A 17422-nucleotide genomic window follows, 5' to 3' on the forward strand; every position below is an offset into this window, starting at 1 on the left:
TTTCATCAGTCTGTAATGTAAGGATCGACAAACACAGAGATGCTTAATCTATGTACATCGCTTCTACAAAAGCAGAAATAATGCTATACGAGTAAAACTGAGTATAAAATTTGAAATGAAGTATATCAGATTTTAATGATCCTGTACTTTATTACATTTTTTTTTCAGATGGATGCCCGGGTTCATTCCATTAAATTCCGATACTTTTTTTTTTTTTGCCGCGGGGAGGCGCTATACGTAAAATAACCCGTATTTCTGTTTAATCGGATTTTGTGTATTTTATTCTGTCGTTAATTTTGCCCTTGTAATTATGCATGTTCCTTACTCATGTAAAATGCAACACGGGTTGTAAATATATGAATAAATGCTATATTTTAACAATTTCTACTTGCCACATACTTATTGAAATGTTTAAAAGTGAAAGTGCAACGTGTACGACAAAACGATTTCTGGTAAGAAGGGAAATTTATCAGGCGTGTGGCTTTTCTGGCCGGTTGATGAGCACCGATAGAGGGGCGTGCGGGCCGGAGCACTAGTTCCGCTTCCTCGGACTGCGCCGCTGTTAGGGGGTCAGCGACGGACACAGGAGCCGTTTGTGAGCGTCTGGGGACTGGGGAGGTGCAGATCAGGGGGGTCCGCGCACTTCCAGCGTTTTAATGCAGAGGGGAGAAAAAGGCAAGCGGGCTGAAAATCACAGGAAGGACAAAATCATTTTAAAAGCATTTTCCGAGACACTGAGTCGAGCGTACTGATGAAGAAATGGCAGCGGAATCCACGCGGAGATTCACGAAGAACCTGTTTAAGCCCGGGACGGCGGCTGAGATCCGGCAAACGGCGTCCAGCGCGATGAGGCACCCGGCGGTGGCGGTGAGTTGGCGATGGCGGACGCGGCTGACGGAAGCCCGGCGCCCCGGCGTTGCCATCACGGGCGTTTTGCTTGCTCGGCTCCGCTCGCCTCCAGCACTCAGCGCCTTTATCACAATCCCCCATTGATTGGAAATGGGATAGTAGCGGCATCACCGAGCCTCCCCCAGCCCCGCCGCACGAACTTAACGCCCATTCTTGTATTTTCTAAATAAATGACTCGCAAATGCACTGTGCAGTTTTGCGCCAATATACGCGTCAGTTTGTATCAACTTGCGCCACATGTAATTGCGTTTTCGGTAGGTTATACGGTGTGACAAACGGTAGCCCGTGTAGATCTTTTATGAGCATTTCTCTGTGGATTTATTTATGCGTATGAATTGACAATGATTATTTGGTAAAACGCATTTAAAGGAGCTGTGAGCCGGGAGATGGCCGATGGCCACGATAGGCGACATGCAGATGTGAAAACCCAGGGTCTTTCTGCGGGAAATGCCGCAAAGCTCGTAAAGGGGATGCTGTGTGATCTAAGCCTGAGTGTACCGTTGTGATCTGACAAGGCGTGAAGTTTGGGGAGGCCCGTTTTACTGGAAGCCCAACTGTTATCTGCACTCGCTTTTTTTTTAGTTAGTTGGAATAACATTCTCAGTTCCCTTTCACCACCAGTTATTCCTTCCTGTACTAAATGTTCTTCAACGGTAAATTCTGTTGTACCTTTAGACTTTTGACAAGCAGTGCGGTGTTTTGTTTGTCTTCAGTTGCTTATAACGCCAACATTGAAGGGCGGGGGGATGATTGAAAGGTTGTTTTTAATAATTCATAATGATAGTATTTGTCCAGTCGAACCACCTGCTAGTGCTGCTGAAATGGATTGTAAAGATGCACCTTACAGTGTAATGAGGTGTGGAGGTGCCGTGGGAGGTGCATGGTGCCGTGGGAGGTGCATGGTGCCGTGGGAGGTGCATGGTGCCGTGGGAGGTGCATGGTGTTGAGTCTAATCACGAACAGAACAGTTAAGAGCTTCTCTTGCCATTTTTCTTGGCTTTCTTACTCTTTTTAATGTGTTTATCATGTGGGATTTGCACCCACAATGTCGTGGCACAGATATGGTTTTGGGTCTCTGCTCAACCCCCTGTCCTTCCACAGAAAACTGGTCACACTGGTGGGTTCTGAAATGCTGATCTTTTTTCGCTGGAGGCAGCTGTGAAACAGTCTCGCCTAGATTGTGGTGCTGCACCTAGTCTATCGCGAGTCTCTTCCTGAAGCACCGGCTGTTTGTAGGTCACAGCCCCAAAGGTGCTCACAGAAAGGCCTGTTTTTTTTACTTTTTTGTTTATTTTTTTTAACTTGACTAACTTCCCACAGTGATTATCACAAGAGGGAAATCGATGTACACATACACACACACACACACACACACACACACACACACACACACACACACTTACCAAAAGGACATTATTGCATATCCCCCACCCCCCCACTTAAGAACTCAAACCTTGAGTTTGGTGCATATCTTCATGCCGGAGCTGCTGTTGTGTCTGTCACACCTTCCTCAGAAGGTCCTGATCCTGATTCTCTTTCACAGTTAAATGACGATCAAATGTTAGACTGGCTTTAGCTTAGTTAATGTTTTTAACCAGTTGGGTAGTTTCACTGAAGCAGCTCAGTAATATTGGTGTGGTGGCCTGCAGACAAGCCAAGCCCAGGTTTTGGACCAACAACCTTCAGCTTACAAGTCTGTGTCTTCACTAGGTCATCTTTGTTTGTGAGTGAAATGCTTGTTTGATTCTCTAGCTCTGATCTGTGGTCACTGTTGGAGCTCTCCCTGTGTGCTTCCGCTCTTGTTCAGAGCTGTGCATTTCAGGGGGGGGGGGGGGGGTCCATTTTAGTGGGCTCTCACTATCTCCCCCCCCCTGCCCCAACCCTGCCAGAATGGCTCCAGAGCTGCCTGAGTGAGCCCAGTCACACTGAAGGTTTGGTTATGTGCCTGGTTCTGCTCAGGCTGCCCCCCCCAATTTGCCTGCCTGGCTCGGGTCTGTCAAGGCTCAGCAAGGTGGTGGGGTGGGAATGAGTTCCACACCCACAGGAGTCTCCCAGCTGCCGCAACCAGCTCCACGTAGCTTCTATCTGGGGTCCTGACGAGGTTGGAAGGTTCGGCTGCTGGGCAGGTACTCAGTATGCCCCCCAGCCGTGCAGCAGATGTCCCCTGCATGCCAGTAACACCCCCTGGGACCCTAATGAGCCTCTCCAGCCCCCACCATGATGGCTCTTGGCTCTGGGTCTCGCCCTCTCCCCGGGGGCCCTGCTTCCCGCATGTCTGGTGGCCGTCTATCAGTCATGATCGTTTGGTTTCCCGGATGTCTGGTGCTGTCCCGGTCTGTTTGCTGCCTCTCGCTCCTGGGCGCCATGAGATTTGTGCACAAAATGAATGCCCAGGAGAAATCGCTTAATCAAAAGGAGCCAGGAAGGGCCAGAGTGACAGGCGAGTGATGTCATCGGCATCGTCACTCTGCTGCTTGTGACGGTTATTAGTCACGTGTGACGCATAATATATGCAAAAGGTATTGAAATCCCTCATGGGACTGTCCTGAAAGTTAATGGATTTAAATCAGTCAAGTGTCACAAGTCAGTTCAAATAAAAAACAGATCCTGGCAGGACTGGGACGCTCACGCGGCACACGGGGGCGTTATGAAGACCTCGCCAGGTAGGGGGCGACGTGGAGGCTGATGCCAGCGGCCCTCGTTAGGTGCAGAATCTAAGCCGAAAGCTGGTGGATGGCGGAACAGGGTGCGGGGAACATATGGTAGGAAGAGGGCGGAGCCAAGGCAGGCCACGCCCCAGAACCCCGCTGTGGGCCGGTGGGAGCCCCCGCAGATACCGGGCTTCTGTAGTCGCACAGTCAGCGGCTGGCTACCAAATGCCTGAGCCTGTGCTGCCGATCACGTGGATCGAGCACCGGCTATCCACGGTTAAACAAAATGAAAATACAGGCAGAGAACGTGCACAGCCATGGCAGCCTGGAGGGGAGGTAAGGATGGGGGAGGGGGGCAGTGACTGGGGAGAGGGGCCTTCCAGATGCGGGCCGTTCTCTGTGAACCGTCAGCAGAGCGCAAACTCGGTTCCTGTGCTGTGGAGGGAATCAGGTCAGCGGAACCGGCCCAGTGGAGCATAAGCCCCCCCCCCCACTCACCCCGTCATTCTCCCCCACTCTCTTATGCTCTCTGTCTTTCCATCCCTCTCTTTCACCGTCCCCCTCTTTCTTTCCCTCTCTCTGTCTCGCTCTCCCCTTTCTCTCTCTCACACTCTTTCCCTCCCTCTCTTTCATTCTTCCCTCTTTCTTTCCCTCTTCCCCTCTCGGTCCCTCTCTCTTTCTCCCCCTGCACATCCTGAATAGAGTACCCTCCCCAGTGCTCTCCCTCCCTCTCCTCCACGAGGCACATTCCTCTTCTCGCTCCTCCTCTTTTTGCCCATCTCTCTCTCTCTCTCTCTCTCTCTCTCTCTCTCTCTCTCTCTCTCTCTCGTTTTCTTGCCTTCATATTCCACAGTAACGCCAGAGAGCAGATCGTTGCTGCCGTGGACCCAGGCAGGATCCCCCCCCCCCCACCCCCACCCCCCTTCTGTGTCTCAGACCCCGATTTCTGAATCCATTCCTTTGCTGGCATGATGTACGTTCATGTTGCCAAAACTCCATAACAAACATTTCACATTAGACAGGACTGAATCCCCGTGGATGAGGGAACGCCCCATTGTCCCTTCAGAGCTACCCAGTTGCCCCATGCTGCCCCGTGTCGCCCCACACCGCCGGCTGCCCCTTTCACTCATCCTCCCATCTCTGACCTTCTCTCCTGTCTTCTGGCACTTGCTGTATGGCGGCCTCCCCCAGTCCGTTACGATCTGGCAGGCCTGCATGGGAAAGGAGGCCCGATTACAGCCCAGTGTGAGTGTTGGACCGGGGGCCAGGCAGGAAGTCAGGACTGTCTTCGAAAATATGCATATATATAAAAGGAGAAGTTACATAATTTCAAAGGTCAAACTACTGGTCCCATCTGCTCCAATGTTACATCGACGGACCCGCCTTCACCCCCCCCCCCCCCCCCCCCGTATGTGAATGCGATTTCTGACCTCGCATGTCACGTGAGTGCCCCCCCATCTGCAGGCATCCCGCCGATGAAAGGCTCTTTGTGACATGGGAGTGACGGGTGGCCAGGACCATGTGAAAATGCCCCCCCCCCTCCCAGCTGGGACAGGAAGCGAGGAATGCAGGCCTCCACAACATCTGCCGCCTCTGTCAGGCTCTTCTGAGTGTGGGCGGGGTCCAGGCTGTCCCCGGGCCGGTTTGGGGGGGTGTGATGGCACTGACTGCTTGTGCCTCCTTTCGCCTGTTCATGTAGCGACCAAGAGGAGGCGCCCTTAAGGTTGGGTCTGTATTATCAGCCATGTGGCTTAGAGGAACCTGTGGTGTTTGGAGCACAACCCCAGTCAGGTACAGCCATGTTTACAGAGTAGGGTCTCGACAGGAGACATGGTGGAGCACTGATGTGGAAATTTTGGCCGATACTGGAAACTGATACATGTTTTAGTCTAATATTACCAATAATGCCAATAACCAGCTACCTCTGAGCTCCACCAAGCTGTAGTGAAACTGATGTCAGAGACGTTACTTCTCAGGATCTCTTACATGTGCGTAGCAACCACATGATGTGTCTCAGACTGTGAGACATCCACCGTGAACCGGCGAAATCCCTCGTCCTGCTCTATGGTGAACGGCTGATCGGCCAGTACGGTTATCGCCATTATTTGGCAGTTATGTCCATAATCTGCTGCTGCTAATTTTGAATATTAAAATCAAAATATCGGCTGTTGATATCAGCTGAGGCACGTTGGACTGAAGCCGCGTCTTGATTTTTAATGAACGTCGGCCATCACCGATTCGTTAACTGCTATATCGCGCATCTAGGATGACGTAGTTATTCGTGTGCGGGCAAGCAAGCGGCAGTCAAAAGGGTTGTTATTACCCAGTTAACATCCCATAATGTGCCATAAATTACATAGCAACCCGTGCTTGTCCTGGCATTGTGCTCTGTTGTGCTCTTTGAGCGGTTCTCCTTTAGCTCGATGGGAGGATCCAAATCCGTTTAATAGGGAAAGCCAATGATCGCTGGCTGTTTTGGCCGTTTTGCGTAACCGTGTGGCATATTTCGGGGAAATAACCTCCATTTATTAGGTCCCCGTCTTTGCTTGGCGTCTCTCTCTCTCCGTCTATCTCTCGTTCTCACTCTCCTTTCCACCCGCAGTAACCATCGCTGTCGCCTCAGCCTTACAGGAAGTCAGCCTGTGTCGCACCTCTCTGCTTCCTGCTGCATGAGGACTGCGTCTCTCAGGGGACGTGCTTCTCAGTTTCTGCAGCTGTTTGATTTCTGCAGTGGGTGCCGGCATATTAGCGTCTCGGGTGCGATTCCTGGCACTTTGCGCATGAATGGCACTGTTGGGTCCTGTGACGGACAGACGGCGGCTCTTTCCCGGGTCCGCGGATGCCTCCGGACAGAACCCGGGCTTCCGGGCCGCTGCGGCGGACTCCTGTCCGTCTTCTGACGTGTCTTTTAATCCCATGTGATGTGTGACCCACCTGCAGCGGGTGTGTCACACCCCCCCACGAATTATTGCTGATATGATGGGGAGTCAGTGGAGGAATTGTAACCTGGGGGGGGGGGCAGAATGCTAATTGGATCAGGCATCAAACGTTGTTGTCTGTTCCTGGCACCAGCTTCCGGAAGGATGACTGTAATCTCACCGCAGTTCCTCCCACCCCCAGGGAGATAATCCCAAGGTTTCCACGCTGGAGAGATGGTATCCTAACGAGCTGCCTGCCTGTCTGTGTGTGCGTGCGACTCGCCCCCTCCCTGTGAAACCTGCTCTCTGCGTGTCCCAGGCGTCACCGTTTTCCCACACGGCGCCGAAGCCGGTCCCTCTGTCCATCGTCAGCTGTGACTTGTGCCGTCCCACTGTGGCGGAAGGGCTGAGGTCACCTTGTCGATTTGCCTCTGTTTACGGTCTGTCTCTAGCCATGTAGGCCTTGGGGAGGGGGGAGGGGGGAGGAGGGAGGTGCACAACCTGGGCTTCTCAGTCACCTACACCCGTTACAGACAGGGTGTAACCCAATTAGAGGATTAAGGAACAGCACGGAAAGTGAGAGGCAATCCGGTTCCCAGGAAACTCTGTGTGTGTGTGTGTGTGTGGGATGGGGTGGGCGTGGTCAAGCAGAGATGGGGCGAGGCCAAGGCGTGATGGACACCTGATAGGCTGGATGCCTGCTCAGACAACTCTGCTGGCCTTTCTGCTGGCTGTGTGAGCCGCCCCGCCCTGTACCCTCTGCCTCCATTCTACCTTCACACACCCAGGCTGGGTTCCCTCCCTGGCGTCTTCGCTCTTCGCTTCATCCGTCTCTCTGACTGTCTACAGGCCCTTGAAGGTTATGGAAGTTCTGAAATCCGGTCGAACCCGCTGCCTGTGAAAAGTGCTGCAGGAGTTGGAACAGGCATAAATATTCGATCCCCAAGTTGTGAGTTTTTAAGCTGTTAAATGCTGCAGTATCAGCCTGTTTGTATTTTGGTTTCCTGGACAATGCCCCTGCAATTAATAACGTGCCTGCTGCCCCTCCCTGCCCTGAATCATAAAACTGGTTGCATCATCCATGCAGCGGCATTAATATTTTAGTATATTAATTGATATTCTCGGTTTGTTGATGTGATGCCGGTGCCTTTTCAGGGGGATCGTTTCAGACAGGCTTGTGCCCTGGACGGCCTGTCCTGACGCCCCGTGCCCAGGCCCCCGGCCCCTCCTTGGCTGCGACCTCTCTGGGGTTGCCGGTGACCTTGCTGGTGACGCCGTATCGCTTGTCGCTGCAGGCCGAGCAGCTTCAGGGAGAACGTTCTGGAAAGCTGTCCCAATAAACAGACAAACAATTGGTACAGAGCCAGGGCTTGCTGTCCTTTTAGCCGCCTGTAGGGACCGTTAGCGAGAAACGGGCCCCCTGAGCCGGTGTTATGGCTGTTCCCCCCCCCCCCCCCAGGCGTTCCAAGCCGTTGTGCTAGGTGAAGAGGGGGCTATCAGGCTGCCTGTCCAAAGGGTGTGGGGGACAAGAGGACGGTTTGTGGCTTCAATAGCAGCAGCCCCCCCCCCCCTCCTCAGCCTCCGGCCTCCCTGAATTTACCAGTGTTGGCTCTCTGTGTGATCTCAGCTTCAGATGGGGGGGTGGGCTCTGGTCATGTGTCTGCATCGCGATGATGTCAGTGCCCTCCACAGCCTGTCAGCATCAGAGGACTGTCAGCTGGCAGAAGGGGGGGTGCATTCTTCGGCGTGGCTCAGCCTTCGGAGGTGGAGAAGGAGCGCGTTCCGTCCCTTCTGAAGACGGCCGGCCCGGCGGACGCCCGCGTTCGTTTGTGAAAGTGATCATTATCCGGAATGCAAACAGAGAGCTGGTCTTGTGTTGGGAGCTGGGCACAGTGTTGGGGGCGGGGGGGGGGGGGTTCGGGGGGGTCCCGTGCCTACATTTAGCAGCGGAAGTTTGCTTCGCTTGGCCTGTGTTATCTTAGGTGCTGCGTGACCCCGCTTTGGGAACGGAATCTGACCCCAGTTCAGTAGCAGCCCCCCTCCCACTTCCTGAAAGCTGTGGCTTTTTTGGCAGAGAGCCGCTGGGCCACAGGGTGGCGCTCTCCCGCGATTGTGGGCACCATTCAGGCAGTCGTGGGAAGGCTAGCTTCCTGTACAGCATTCCTGAGGGCTGATCACAGCCCCCCGAGGTCCAATCAGAGATTTGTGTCCTTTGATAGGCAGCAAGCTGCACCTGCACACACTTGATAAAGGATTATCCAATCAGGCGATCAATTGATCGATTTATGAACGCCAATTGGACAAGATCGGGGCCCCATGTTCCGGTTTCTGTCCCATCGCCTGGTTTTGTTGGTGCAGAGCTTTAGGTTAAGAAACCTTAATTAATGGTACAATAGCTTCTCTTTTTTTAGACAAGGTTACTAGGTCAAAAGCCACCGGCGGGAGCGAAGCTGGGACCAGACGGGCATCCCGGGATTAACTGGGAACACGTGCTTTACACGGCCCGATGCCCTCAGCGCGCCCGCCGGGGTTTGAGACGGGCCGCAGTCACGGCGCCATCTGGCTGCTGGCAGCTTTATCGTGCGGGGAGGGACAGGCTGTCTGGGAGCCCCCCCCCCACACAGTGGTGGTAAGGCACTGAGGACTAGGGGAATGCCCCCCCCAGCTCCGGACTATGCCCCCTCCACGTCCAGCTGACAGGCAGAGGAATGCGGGGAGTCGATAAAGACCCCAGGGGAGCAGCATTCCCCCCCCCCCCCCCTGCCGGAAAAGAGGACAGTTCCCGAGAACGCTCTGGGAAAAAACAGAGGGAAGTGAGACTATTAAACAACAAAAAAAAAAAAAAGAGGAGGAAAAATCGTCTCTGTCAGGGGCGGGGGGGGGGGGGGGGGGTGCGTGGGATTCCAGAAGAGTCCTTGCGCTTGTGGCGTTCCCAGCCTCGGGAGAGCATTCCGGCGCCATTTAAGTGGACATTAGGTGTGCCCCCCCCCCAGCAGCATTTCTCATCTGTCTGAATGATTCTTTTACTTCAGAGATTAAGGTCAGGAACTGCTGAGTGCAGAGGGAGGGATATCAAAAGAGGTGACCGGGCAGGAGGACAGTCAGCACCGGGGGGGGGGACGCGGGGGCCGGCCAGAGCCCACCTCCATGGACGTGTGGCCCGCGGCGGCCTGCTCCCAGTTAGCGCTGCGTCATGGCTGCCGCTAATGTACGCCGACATCAGGGGACAGACCCCCCCAGGAGGCAGAGCGACCGGCGAGGGTCCCGGGGCCTGGCCGTGGGGGGGGGGGCAGTGGCTGCTGATGATGTGGGCTGATGATTTAATGAGAAGTGGTGCTAAAACAGAGCCTTTTGTGTGTTGTTGTCCCCCCCCCCCCCCCAGTCACCCACAGCTCCACATCTGAGCTGCTGATTTCATTTTCCTTTGATCCCTCCAGAGTCGCTAAATTTCTTACGTAAACATGAGAGCCAGATAGTCCCCATGGGCCCCCTGGCTGCAGACTCGGGCCCCCAGGGATCACAGCAGTGCCGTGAGTTTCTGTTCTTACTTCCTGGCCGCCTTTAGTGCTCACTCACTGGCTCATGATCGGTGCCTATAAGCATGTGCAGTGTGAGGCTGTTGGATATACGTGCCATAATCGGGGGGGGGGGGCTGGGCTTGTCAGAGCATCAACGGGAAACTCAGCATCCTCTCTGGTCAGATTTACACCCCTAGTCAGTCCCTCTTAATGCCCCCCTGTTTCTTCTATAAACAGATTTCGATGACCCAACTTAACATGGGTTTAGGGCGCCACCTGGAGGCCAATCCCCTAGGTAGCCATCACCATGCATGCTGCTTTGAACTAGATGGCAATGAAGGAACAGCTTAGATATGTGACATAGACAGACAGAGCAATTTGTAATAGTATATTTAAATTTGAGAAGCACTTTCAATTTAATGGCAGCAATTGTTGCAAGTGTTGCGTTAGCAAACTACTGATAGGAACAAATGAGCCACCAAGAGAAGGTGTTCATTTCGCAGAATCCTGTCCTTGTGGTTTTTCTGTTGAAACTTTAGATGCTATCAAAGACTGTTCTTTTCTGCATTTTCTACACAAACAACCCCCCTCCCCCCAGTGACAATTGTTAGCGTGACGTAAGTTTTACGAATGTTTCAGGGTCAGGGGGCTTGGGGAACTGGGTAAGCCTCAAAAGCCTTCAGCTGGTAAAGGCAGTGACAGAGTAATGCGGACAATCCCGCTTGACCTTTCACTGTCGCCTAGGCAACAGCCAAGGGTGAATTCCGACCTGCGGTCGAAGGCCTTGTCCCTCCACCTCTCCAAGGTCCCTTCCCACCCCCTCTGTGGGCTAAAAACGATGAGTTTGGTCATTATGTCAAGATGGATATATTTGAGGAAGAGTGCTCAGCGAGCTGATCTAGAGCAGGACACAACAGTTTATATCTGACTGCCCTTGAGGATAAAGAATTCAAACACAGTCTGTTCCTGGGTGTAGTTCTTCTCTCTCTTCTTCCGCCATGCTGATGCGTGATCTTCTTGCGCCAAGGAGGGATTGCGTTTTGTCACAGTGCCAGATGTAGCAGCTGTAGAGCATTAAATCTGCGCTGAAGGCCTCCTCTGGCTCTGTGCGTTTCTGAGGTAATCCTGCTCTGCTCTGTAGGCCCAGTCAAGAGACTCTACTTTTATTTTTGTCCGTACAGAGCTGGCTTTTATACTCTGCTGTGTTCAGTGGAAAGTGTGTAGGGCCAGCTGGCCATGAGAGAGAGAGATGAAAAGGCAAAATGAGAGGAAATGGGTGGTGAACGTGAGAGGGCAGGGTGGGGTCCCATCCCATCTCTGCAGCTCACTGAAGTATGCTCTTTGTCCATTAGGGGGCGCCCTGGGCTTCTCCGCTGGCTTGAGAACCTGACCTGACTCTGCCTTGAACTTAAAGCGTGTTGTGTTTCAGTGCGTCATTCAGCCGCTGACCCTGTCCCGGGAGACGGATGTGAGCTCGCTTTCTGGATCGCTGTCTTCAGCCACATGTTTTGATCATGTTGAGGCACAGGAATCTGTAAATTCTGCCTGCCTATATGGTCGTCTTCTGTCCTGAATGTCATGCCTGTGATTACCGTAAGGGTTTCTCCTGCTGGGTGGTGCCAAGGCATCCGTAGGGCAGCCAGGCTCTCTGCTAAAAGGGGCAAGTTTTGAATTCACAGCCTTAATTTCAAGGAAGTAATGTCTTCTGTCTGTGTGTGTGTGTGTGTGTGTCTGTATAATCTGAGTGTCTGTTATGTCTCAGGGGAGGGTTAATCTATCCTTGTGTTTCGGGGTGGGGGCTGCATTTTGGCCTTTCATGGTGCAGCCTTTAGGGGAAGAGGTCCGGAAACGTTTTCGATTCTGCTTTTCCGAGTGGGACGGCAGAGTGTTGACGTGCTCAGAGAGAAAGTGAAAGTGAGAAAGGAGGTTTCTGAGGTGCAAACGAGAGCGTTTGAACGGAGGAAGGTGAACGGGCTCCACAAAGCCTTTACTTTTTCCAGAAGCGTCTGGTTTACTTGCAGTAACACATTTCCAGAGGCTTTCTGGGATTAGGCTGCACCCAGCATCTCCTGGGTTATGAACCCATATTCTACTGGTTATGATATTAACATATCTGGTCCAGTGATGACCAAGTAGATTCGGACCTCGCTGAAAGGCTTTCCCATGGCTTTCAGTTCCAGTTGGGCGGGTCCAGCTGGACAGTCTCTCCGCACATCTGCATCTGTGGCAGCCTCTGTATCCAGCTGCACCAGATTGGGCGAGTCGGCAGGCCGGTTCACGCGAGCCGCTTCCTGTCTGCCTTTTTACTGTGCTGTACTGGGGCTCATATACTCAGCAACAGTGGCAGAAATTGTACTTTGAGCTGGGTCCTGATTGGCTCGTAAAGCTGTGAGAAGGCGGGCCTTTGATCCAGCAGGTGGTCAGTCTGTGTGTCTGTTTTGATGGCCCCCCCAAGTTTCTCTTAACCCCCCCCCCCCCCCCGTGGGACCCCTTGTCCCAGGAATGACTGATCGTGGCTTTGAGTTAGTGCAGTTTATGGAGCAGAGACGGTGTGGGGATTCTACACCATATCTGTTAGTAGGCTTTTCCTTTCTAGAACAGTCTCTAACTTAAGTCCCCTCCTTTTTGGAACAGTTTACTGTTCAGTCCTGTTGAAGTCAGAAGGGAGAGAGAGAGGGAGAGAGGGGGAGAGGGAGAGAGAGAGAGGGTAGGCTTAATGACACCACCCAGTATGGGGGGGAACAGCTACTGGGACTGGCAGAGGGAACAGGAGGACTTCCTGCTGGCTACACGCATCCTACTGGTCAGAAACACTTCGATTTTCCGAAAGCCGAATCACTGTTTATAGTCGTATGACTTTGTGCCAAAATGAGGATGGGAGGGAGAGTGTGTGTGGGTCTGTGTGTTTTTGTTTTTTTTTTCCTTTTTTTTTTTTTTTGCTGTCAGCTGACGCCAAACGTGGACTCTGATTGGAGGACGCAGCTGTGTGCAGCTGCACTTTAGGCAGAATCGTGTGAGACAAGGATCCCAGTGTCGACAGAGCAGCGGCAGCGGTGATAGCGGAGCTTAGCCTAGCCTAGCCTAGCCAGGCGGGCAGTGAGCGAGAAAGGCGGGGGGGGGGGGTGGAGCTGGCCGCAGGGGAGGAGAGGGGGCAGGGGGGCTGCGCGTGGGTCGAGGACCATGGGCTGCACCACCAGCATCGTGCTCCTGCGGGCCCTGCGCTCCGTGGTGGGGAGGAACTGCGTCCACATCTGCCCCCGCCGGCAGGAGCGACTGTCCCAGGAGGCTGTGCAGCTGGAGGAGGAAGGGAGCCCGTCTGTGGTGCCCCGCACCGTCATCCTCACGGTAAAGCGGGGGCTTGGCCCGGCTGGCCTGGGGGCTCCTGTCTGCCATGTCTGCATGTTCATATAAACCAATGAGAATAAGTAGCAATCACAGGATAAATGTGGGGCGTTAGCTGGGGGGGGGGTCGGGCTCCTGGCAAGAAGCTGCAAGCCTGTCCTGGCTGGGGGGGGGTGGCTGAGGGCGAGCTGGGTGGGGTGGGGGGTTGTAATTTAGCCTGTGTGGGAAAAGGACGCTGTTTGTCCTGACTGGCCCGCTGGGAGTGTGTGTGTGAGGGGGGGAATACGTCAGCTTTGTCTGGTTACTTTGTCGCCCCCCCCCCAGGTTGATGTGAGCTGCGCACACACCTCAGCAGGTATGCTGTGCTCTGGGGGCGTGTGTGGGCTGGGACCAAAGACAGGGTTAGGAACCCGTCCGAACTTAATCTGACTGTTACTGTAAACTGGGCTGTGGGCTGATTCCCCCAGAAGGCTGATGCAGGCTGTGTGGGGCCCGGCCTGCAGAGCACAGACACCCTTTCCGAGTCTCTTTCTCGGTCGTGCACAGAAGCCAGAGGACGGGACGGGGGTCTCATGCTGCCCCAGACAGCCAGCTGTCTCACTGCCGGGGGGTTTGAAATTATGCCCGTCTTATTACCCGAGCAGCGCACCTGTGTGCCAGTCCCCACCCCCCCTTCTCCTGATCCCCCTCCCCCGTGTGTGTGGCGCAGGCTTGGGTCCGCTTGGCTCAGAGCCCTGGAAGCGCCCCGCCTCCTTCAGGTGCGAGGTGGACATGGCAGCGGGCAGCCCCTGTGGGAAGCTCTGATCTTGGCACACTCCTCCTCTAGTGCCCGTCCTACCCTTCACCTCTCTTTTCTCCTTCACTCTTTCCTCATTTCCCTTTTCCTTTCGCCCCCTCACTCATTCTCTCCCTCTCTCCTTTCTTCCCATTCCTCACTCCGTTTCATTCTTTCTTTCTTTTCCTCCCCTCCCTGCTGCCCTTAAACATGTTTACCACTTTTCTCGTGATTTATCCTGCTCCTGGTTCGGCTGAGTCCAGGGTAAAAGGCTCCTCTGTTTCCCAGTCGCTAACGTGCTACCACTCTGCTTTTTGTCCGCTCGCTTCCGCCGCAGCCGTGACAGGACAGCGAGAGCCCGGAATCCCCCCGATCCACGTCCTCCTGGCCTTCGTCCCTCTGCCTGACAAACCTGCACCACCCCTGGGGTTTTTTCTGGAATCTCCCCCAGCCAAACGGTGACTGGGTCCATCTTTTTTTTTTGGGCAACTCTCATTAGACACGTCACTGAAACATTTGGCTTGCCAGCATCACCCTGTCATCATTTCCTGTCCTAGACGGCTGCCAGTTGCTTTTTTTTTCCTTGTGTGTTTCTAATAATAAAAAAATTAACCGTCCCATATCTGGATGGTTTTCTGACAGGACCATAGCTGCCTCTCAGTTTGAGTGGAAAAAGCAGTAAGCATTGATTTCTGGGCTAGAAGTGCCACCCCTGGGGGTGAAGCTGCAAATGTTTTAGAGCAGGGGTGTCAAACTCCAGTCCTGGGGGGCCGGAGCCCTGTCTAACTTAGTTCTTTCCCTGTTCCATCACAAATGATTCAGCTCAAGAGCTGTGTGGTAATTAGCACAAGGAGTTGAATCAGGTGTGTTAAATGAGGGAAAACCCAAAAATGTGCAGGGCTCCGGCCCCCCAGGACTGGAGTTTGACACCCCTGTTTTAGAGTGAAAATATAGCCTGGCCTGTCCCAGTGAGGCTCTTTTTTTCAGAGCTGTGATGCTGCTGGCTTCCCAGTCAACGTGCCACAAATACCCAGGCAGCTGTTCCTGGTAATCAGGGTTGAGGCTGTGCGATTAATCGCTTTTAATCGCGATCTCGATTCATAGCCTTGTATCAACAAATGATGGATCTGCCTTACACAGCGTGGCAGGAAGAGGGCAGAAAAGCTGCTGTTGTAATAAAGAGCAGGCAAGGTTTGAGTTTGTTTAGCATTTCTGAATTATGCTAATTGGGAAATTAGTTATTTTTTAAAAACCAACAGTGTGTCCTTTCTGTATTGCCAAGCTGATGTTACAGGCCCGTTTCTGTATAAATCGTATGTTAGTACAGTAGTTCACCGATGTGTAAATATTGACCGATATGTTTTTGCATGTTTTATGCATGAGGTGCATTTCTGGTGGAAACACTAGTGGACACAGATGAGCGGAATGACATTACTTTTCTTTTTAATATTCTGTGGCAAATGATCTTTGAGCCAGATTCAATAATAAAGTTGTCTTCGGCGTCTCTCATACGTGCTGAATGAGCCGACAAAATCCCCCGTCCCCACTACGGAAAATGGCTGATTGTCCAGTGCAATCGTCTCCGTTATTTCTGTAGTTATGTCTTTAGGTCTCGTGCTGCTGACTTTGAATATTGATAAAGTTTAAATATTGGGCTGCAGTTTTGGCCAAAATTGACACATCGGACTGATGCCAAAGTCATGATTTTTAACGATATTTAAATCAATATATTATGCATCTCTATCCAGAATCCTTCAGCCCTACTCAAGGGTGGCACTGGCATTCTGTTGCCCCTCCCCCCCCCCATAATTACAGAAGGCCCACCCTAACACCCCCCCTCCCCCCATTTCGCTGTCTTAGCTGTTCTCTGCCTCCCATTTTAATCCAAGCCATTACTAATTAGTGGCCGTCCTGCCAATACTGACTCGGCACCGCTGTGGGCAGACGCCAGGCCAGCAGTGCCGGGGGGGGGGGGGGTTTGTGACACATGGGGTGTGTTAATTGGGAAGGAGGGCAGATGATGGAGGTAGTGCGCTGGTCAACAGGAGGAAGCCAATCTAGGTAGAGGCCGAACGCTCACAGATCTGTAGGTGTGAAACGTAAGTCACTAAGCAGATATGAGCAAAATCCTGTGATAAGCATTTTAATAGGTGACTGTCAAAACAACATTAACAGACAGAATCACTGTGTGTAGAAAAGGGAAAGGAATTCTTAATGATTATGTTTTTAACAACATTGAGGGATTTCACTGGTTCACACAGTGGGACAGCACCGAGACACAGCATCCAAGAGAGACTTGGGCTTGAGGAGAGACTGTCCCCCCCCCCTTCCAGAGTGCTGACAGCAGCGCTGACCTGTTAGAATTCTGTCGGGGGGTGAGAGTGAGACGCGGCCTCAGATTAAGACTGACGATCCTCGGTTTCCTATGCGATAGACAATCCGTAGGCGAGCCTGAAAATTCTCCAGTATTACTTTAATTATCTGTTCTTTGATGTCCAATTTCCCCCCAATCATCTACTAGCCACAGAGGGTGTTCTGAGCTTGTGTCTCTTAGATTGTTCTGACCACACTGTGGGGGTGTCACTGTGGCGGTTCAGTGACAGTTAGGAGATTCCTAGCAGCGCTGGAAGAGAAACATGTGAATCTCAGCACCAGATACACCCTGTCCAGTTTCTGCCATCCCAGCAAATTAAGACTGAAACTCAGAGTAAGGGAGCACTGTGATTGGTTAGATGAAGGGAGCACTGTGATTGGTTAGATGAAGGGAGCACTGTGATTGGTTAGATGAAGGGAGCACTGTGATTGGTTAGATGAAGAGCTACTCTTATTGTCCAGAGGGACAAAACACCTGAGCAGCCATGTCTGTTAACATGGAGGTCACAGTGACACCATATGACCGTCATGCTGAGAGAAGGTGCAGATCCCCATCCCCTCTCCATCACCATCTCCTGTGAGCGCCAGTTCAAAGTCCTCTGTCAGGAGCTTGTTCCGAGAAGACGTCTGGGGCAAGGTGGAGGACATAGTGTATCATCCATGGAGGCTACAGGAGGTGCAGTCAGTTTTAAGGATTGGGGGTCATAGGTCAAAATGATTCCATGAGTCACTGAGCTGAATTAATGGGACTCCAGTGCTCCAGATGGATGAATCTGGAATGGAAAAGTCCAGTAGGGTTAAAATTAATACTTGTATAACCAGGAAAAGGCCATTTAAACCCTGTCAGCTTCTATGGGGATTAGTGCTTGTCCTGTACCAAATTCTGCCTTTGGTTCACTGGTTCATTCCTTGTGTAACTGCTGCTGGGATTTAAAA

The 17422-nt window shown here is 52.6% G+C and overlaps 1 protein-coding gene across 8 annotated transcripts in view; it reads left to right on the forward strand.

The window, feature by feature from the left end:
* The first annotated feature begins 322 nt into the window (after positions 1–322).
* dock10 (dedicator of cytokinesis 10) overlaps positions 323–17422 on the forward strand; it is a 54187-nt gene continuing 37087 nt past the window's right edge. For 6 of the 8 annotated variants that reach the window (XR_011983385.1, XR_011983386.1, XM_072701755.1 and 3 more), the window contains exon 1: positions 13148–13341. Coding sequence is in view for 6 of the 8 variants with exons in the window: in XM_072701755.1 (XP_072557856.1) it covers positions 13177–13341 (165 nt within the window). In the remaining 2 variants the exon portion in view is untranslated. Of the gene's footprint in view, positions 868–13147; positions 13342–17422 lie in introns of those variants that run through there. The other 2 variants (XM_072701751.1, XM_072701752.1) reach the window with 1 other exon arrangement.

The sequence above is a fragment of the Paramormyrops kingsleyae genome, chromosome 17 (assembly GCF_048594095.1).
Source record: "Paramormyrops kingsleyae isolate MSU_618 chromosome 17, PKINGS_0.4, whole genome shotgun sequence".
In the NCBI taxonomy this organism is placed as follows: Eukaryota; Metazoa; Chordata; class Actinopteri; order Osteoglossiformes; family Mormyridae; genus Paramormyrops; species Paramormyrops kingsleyae.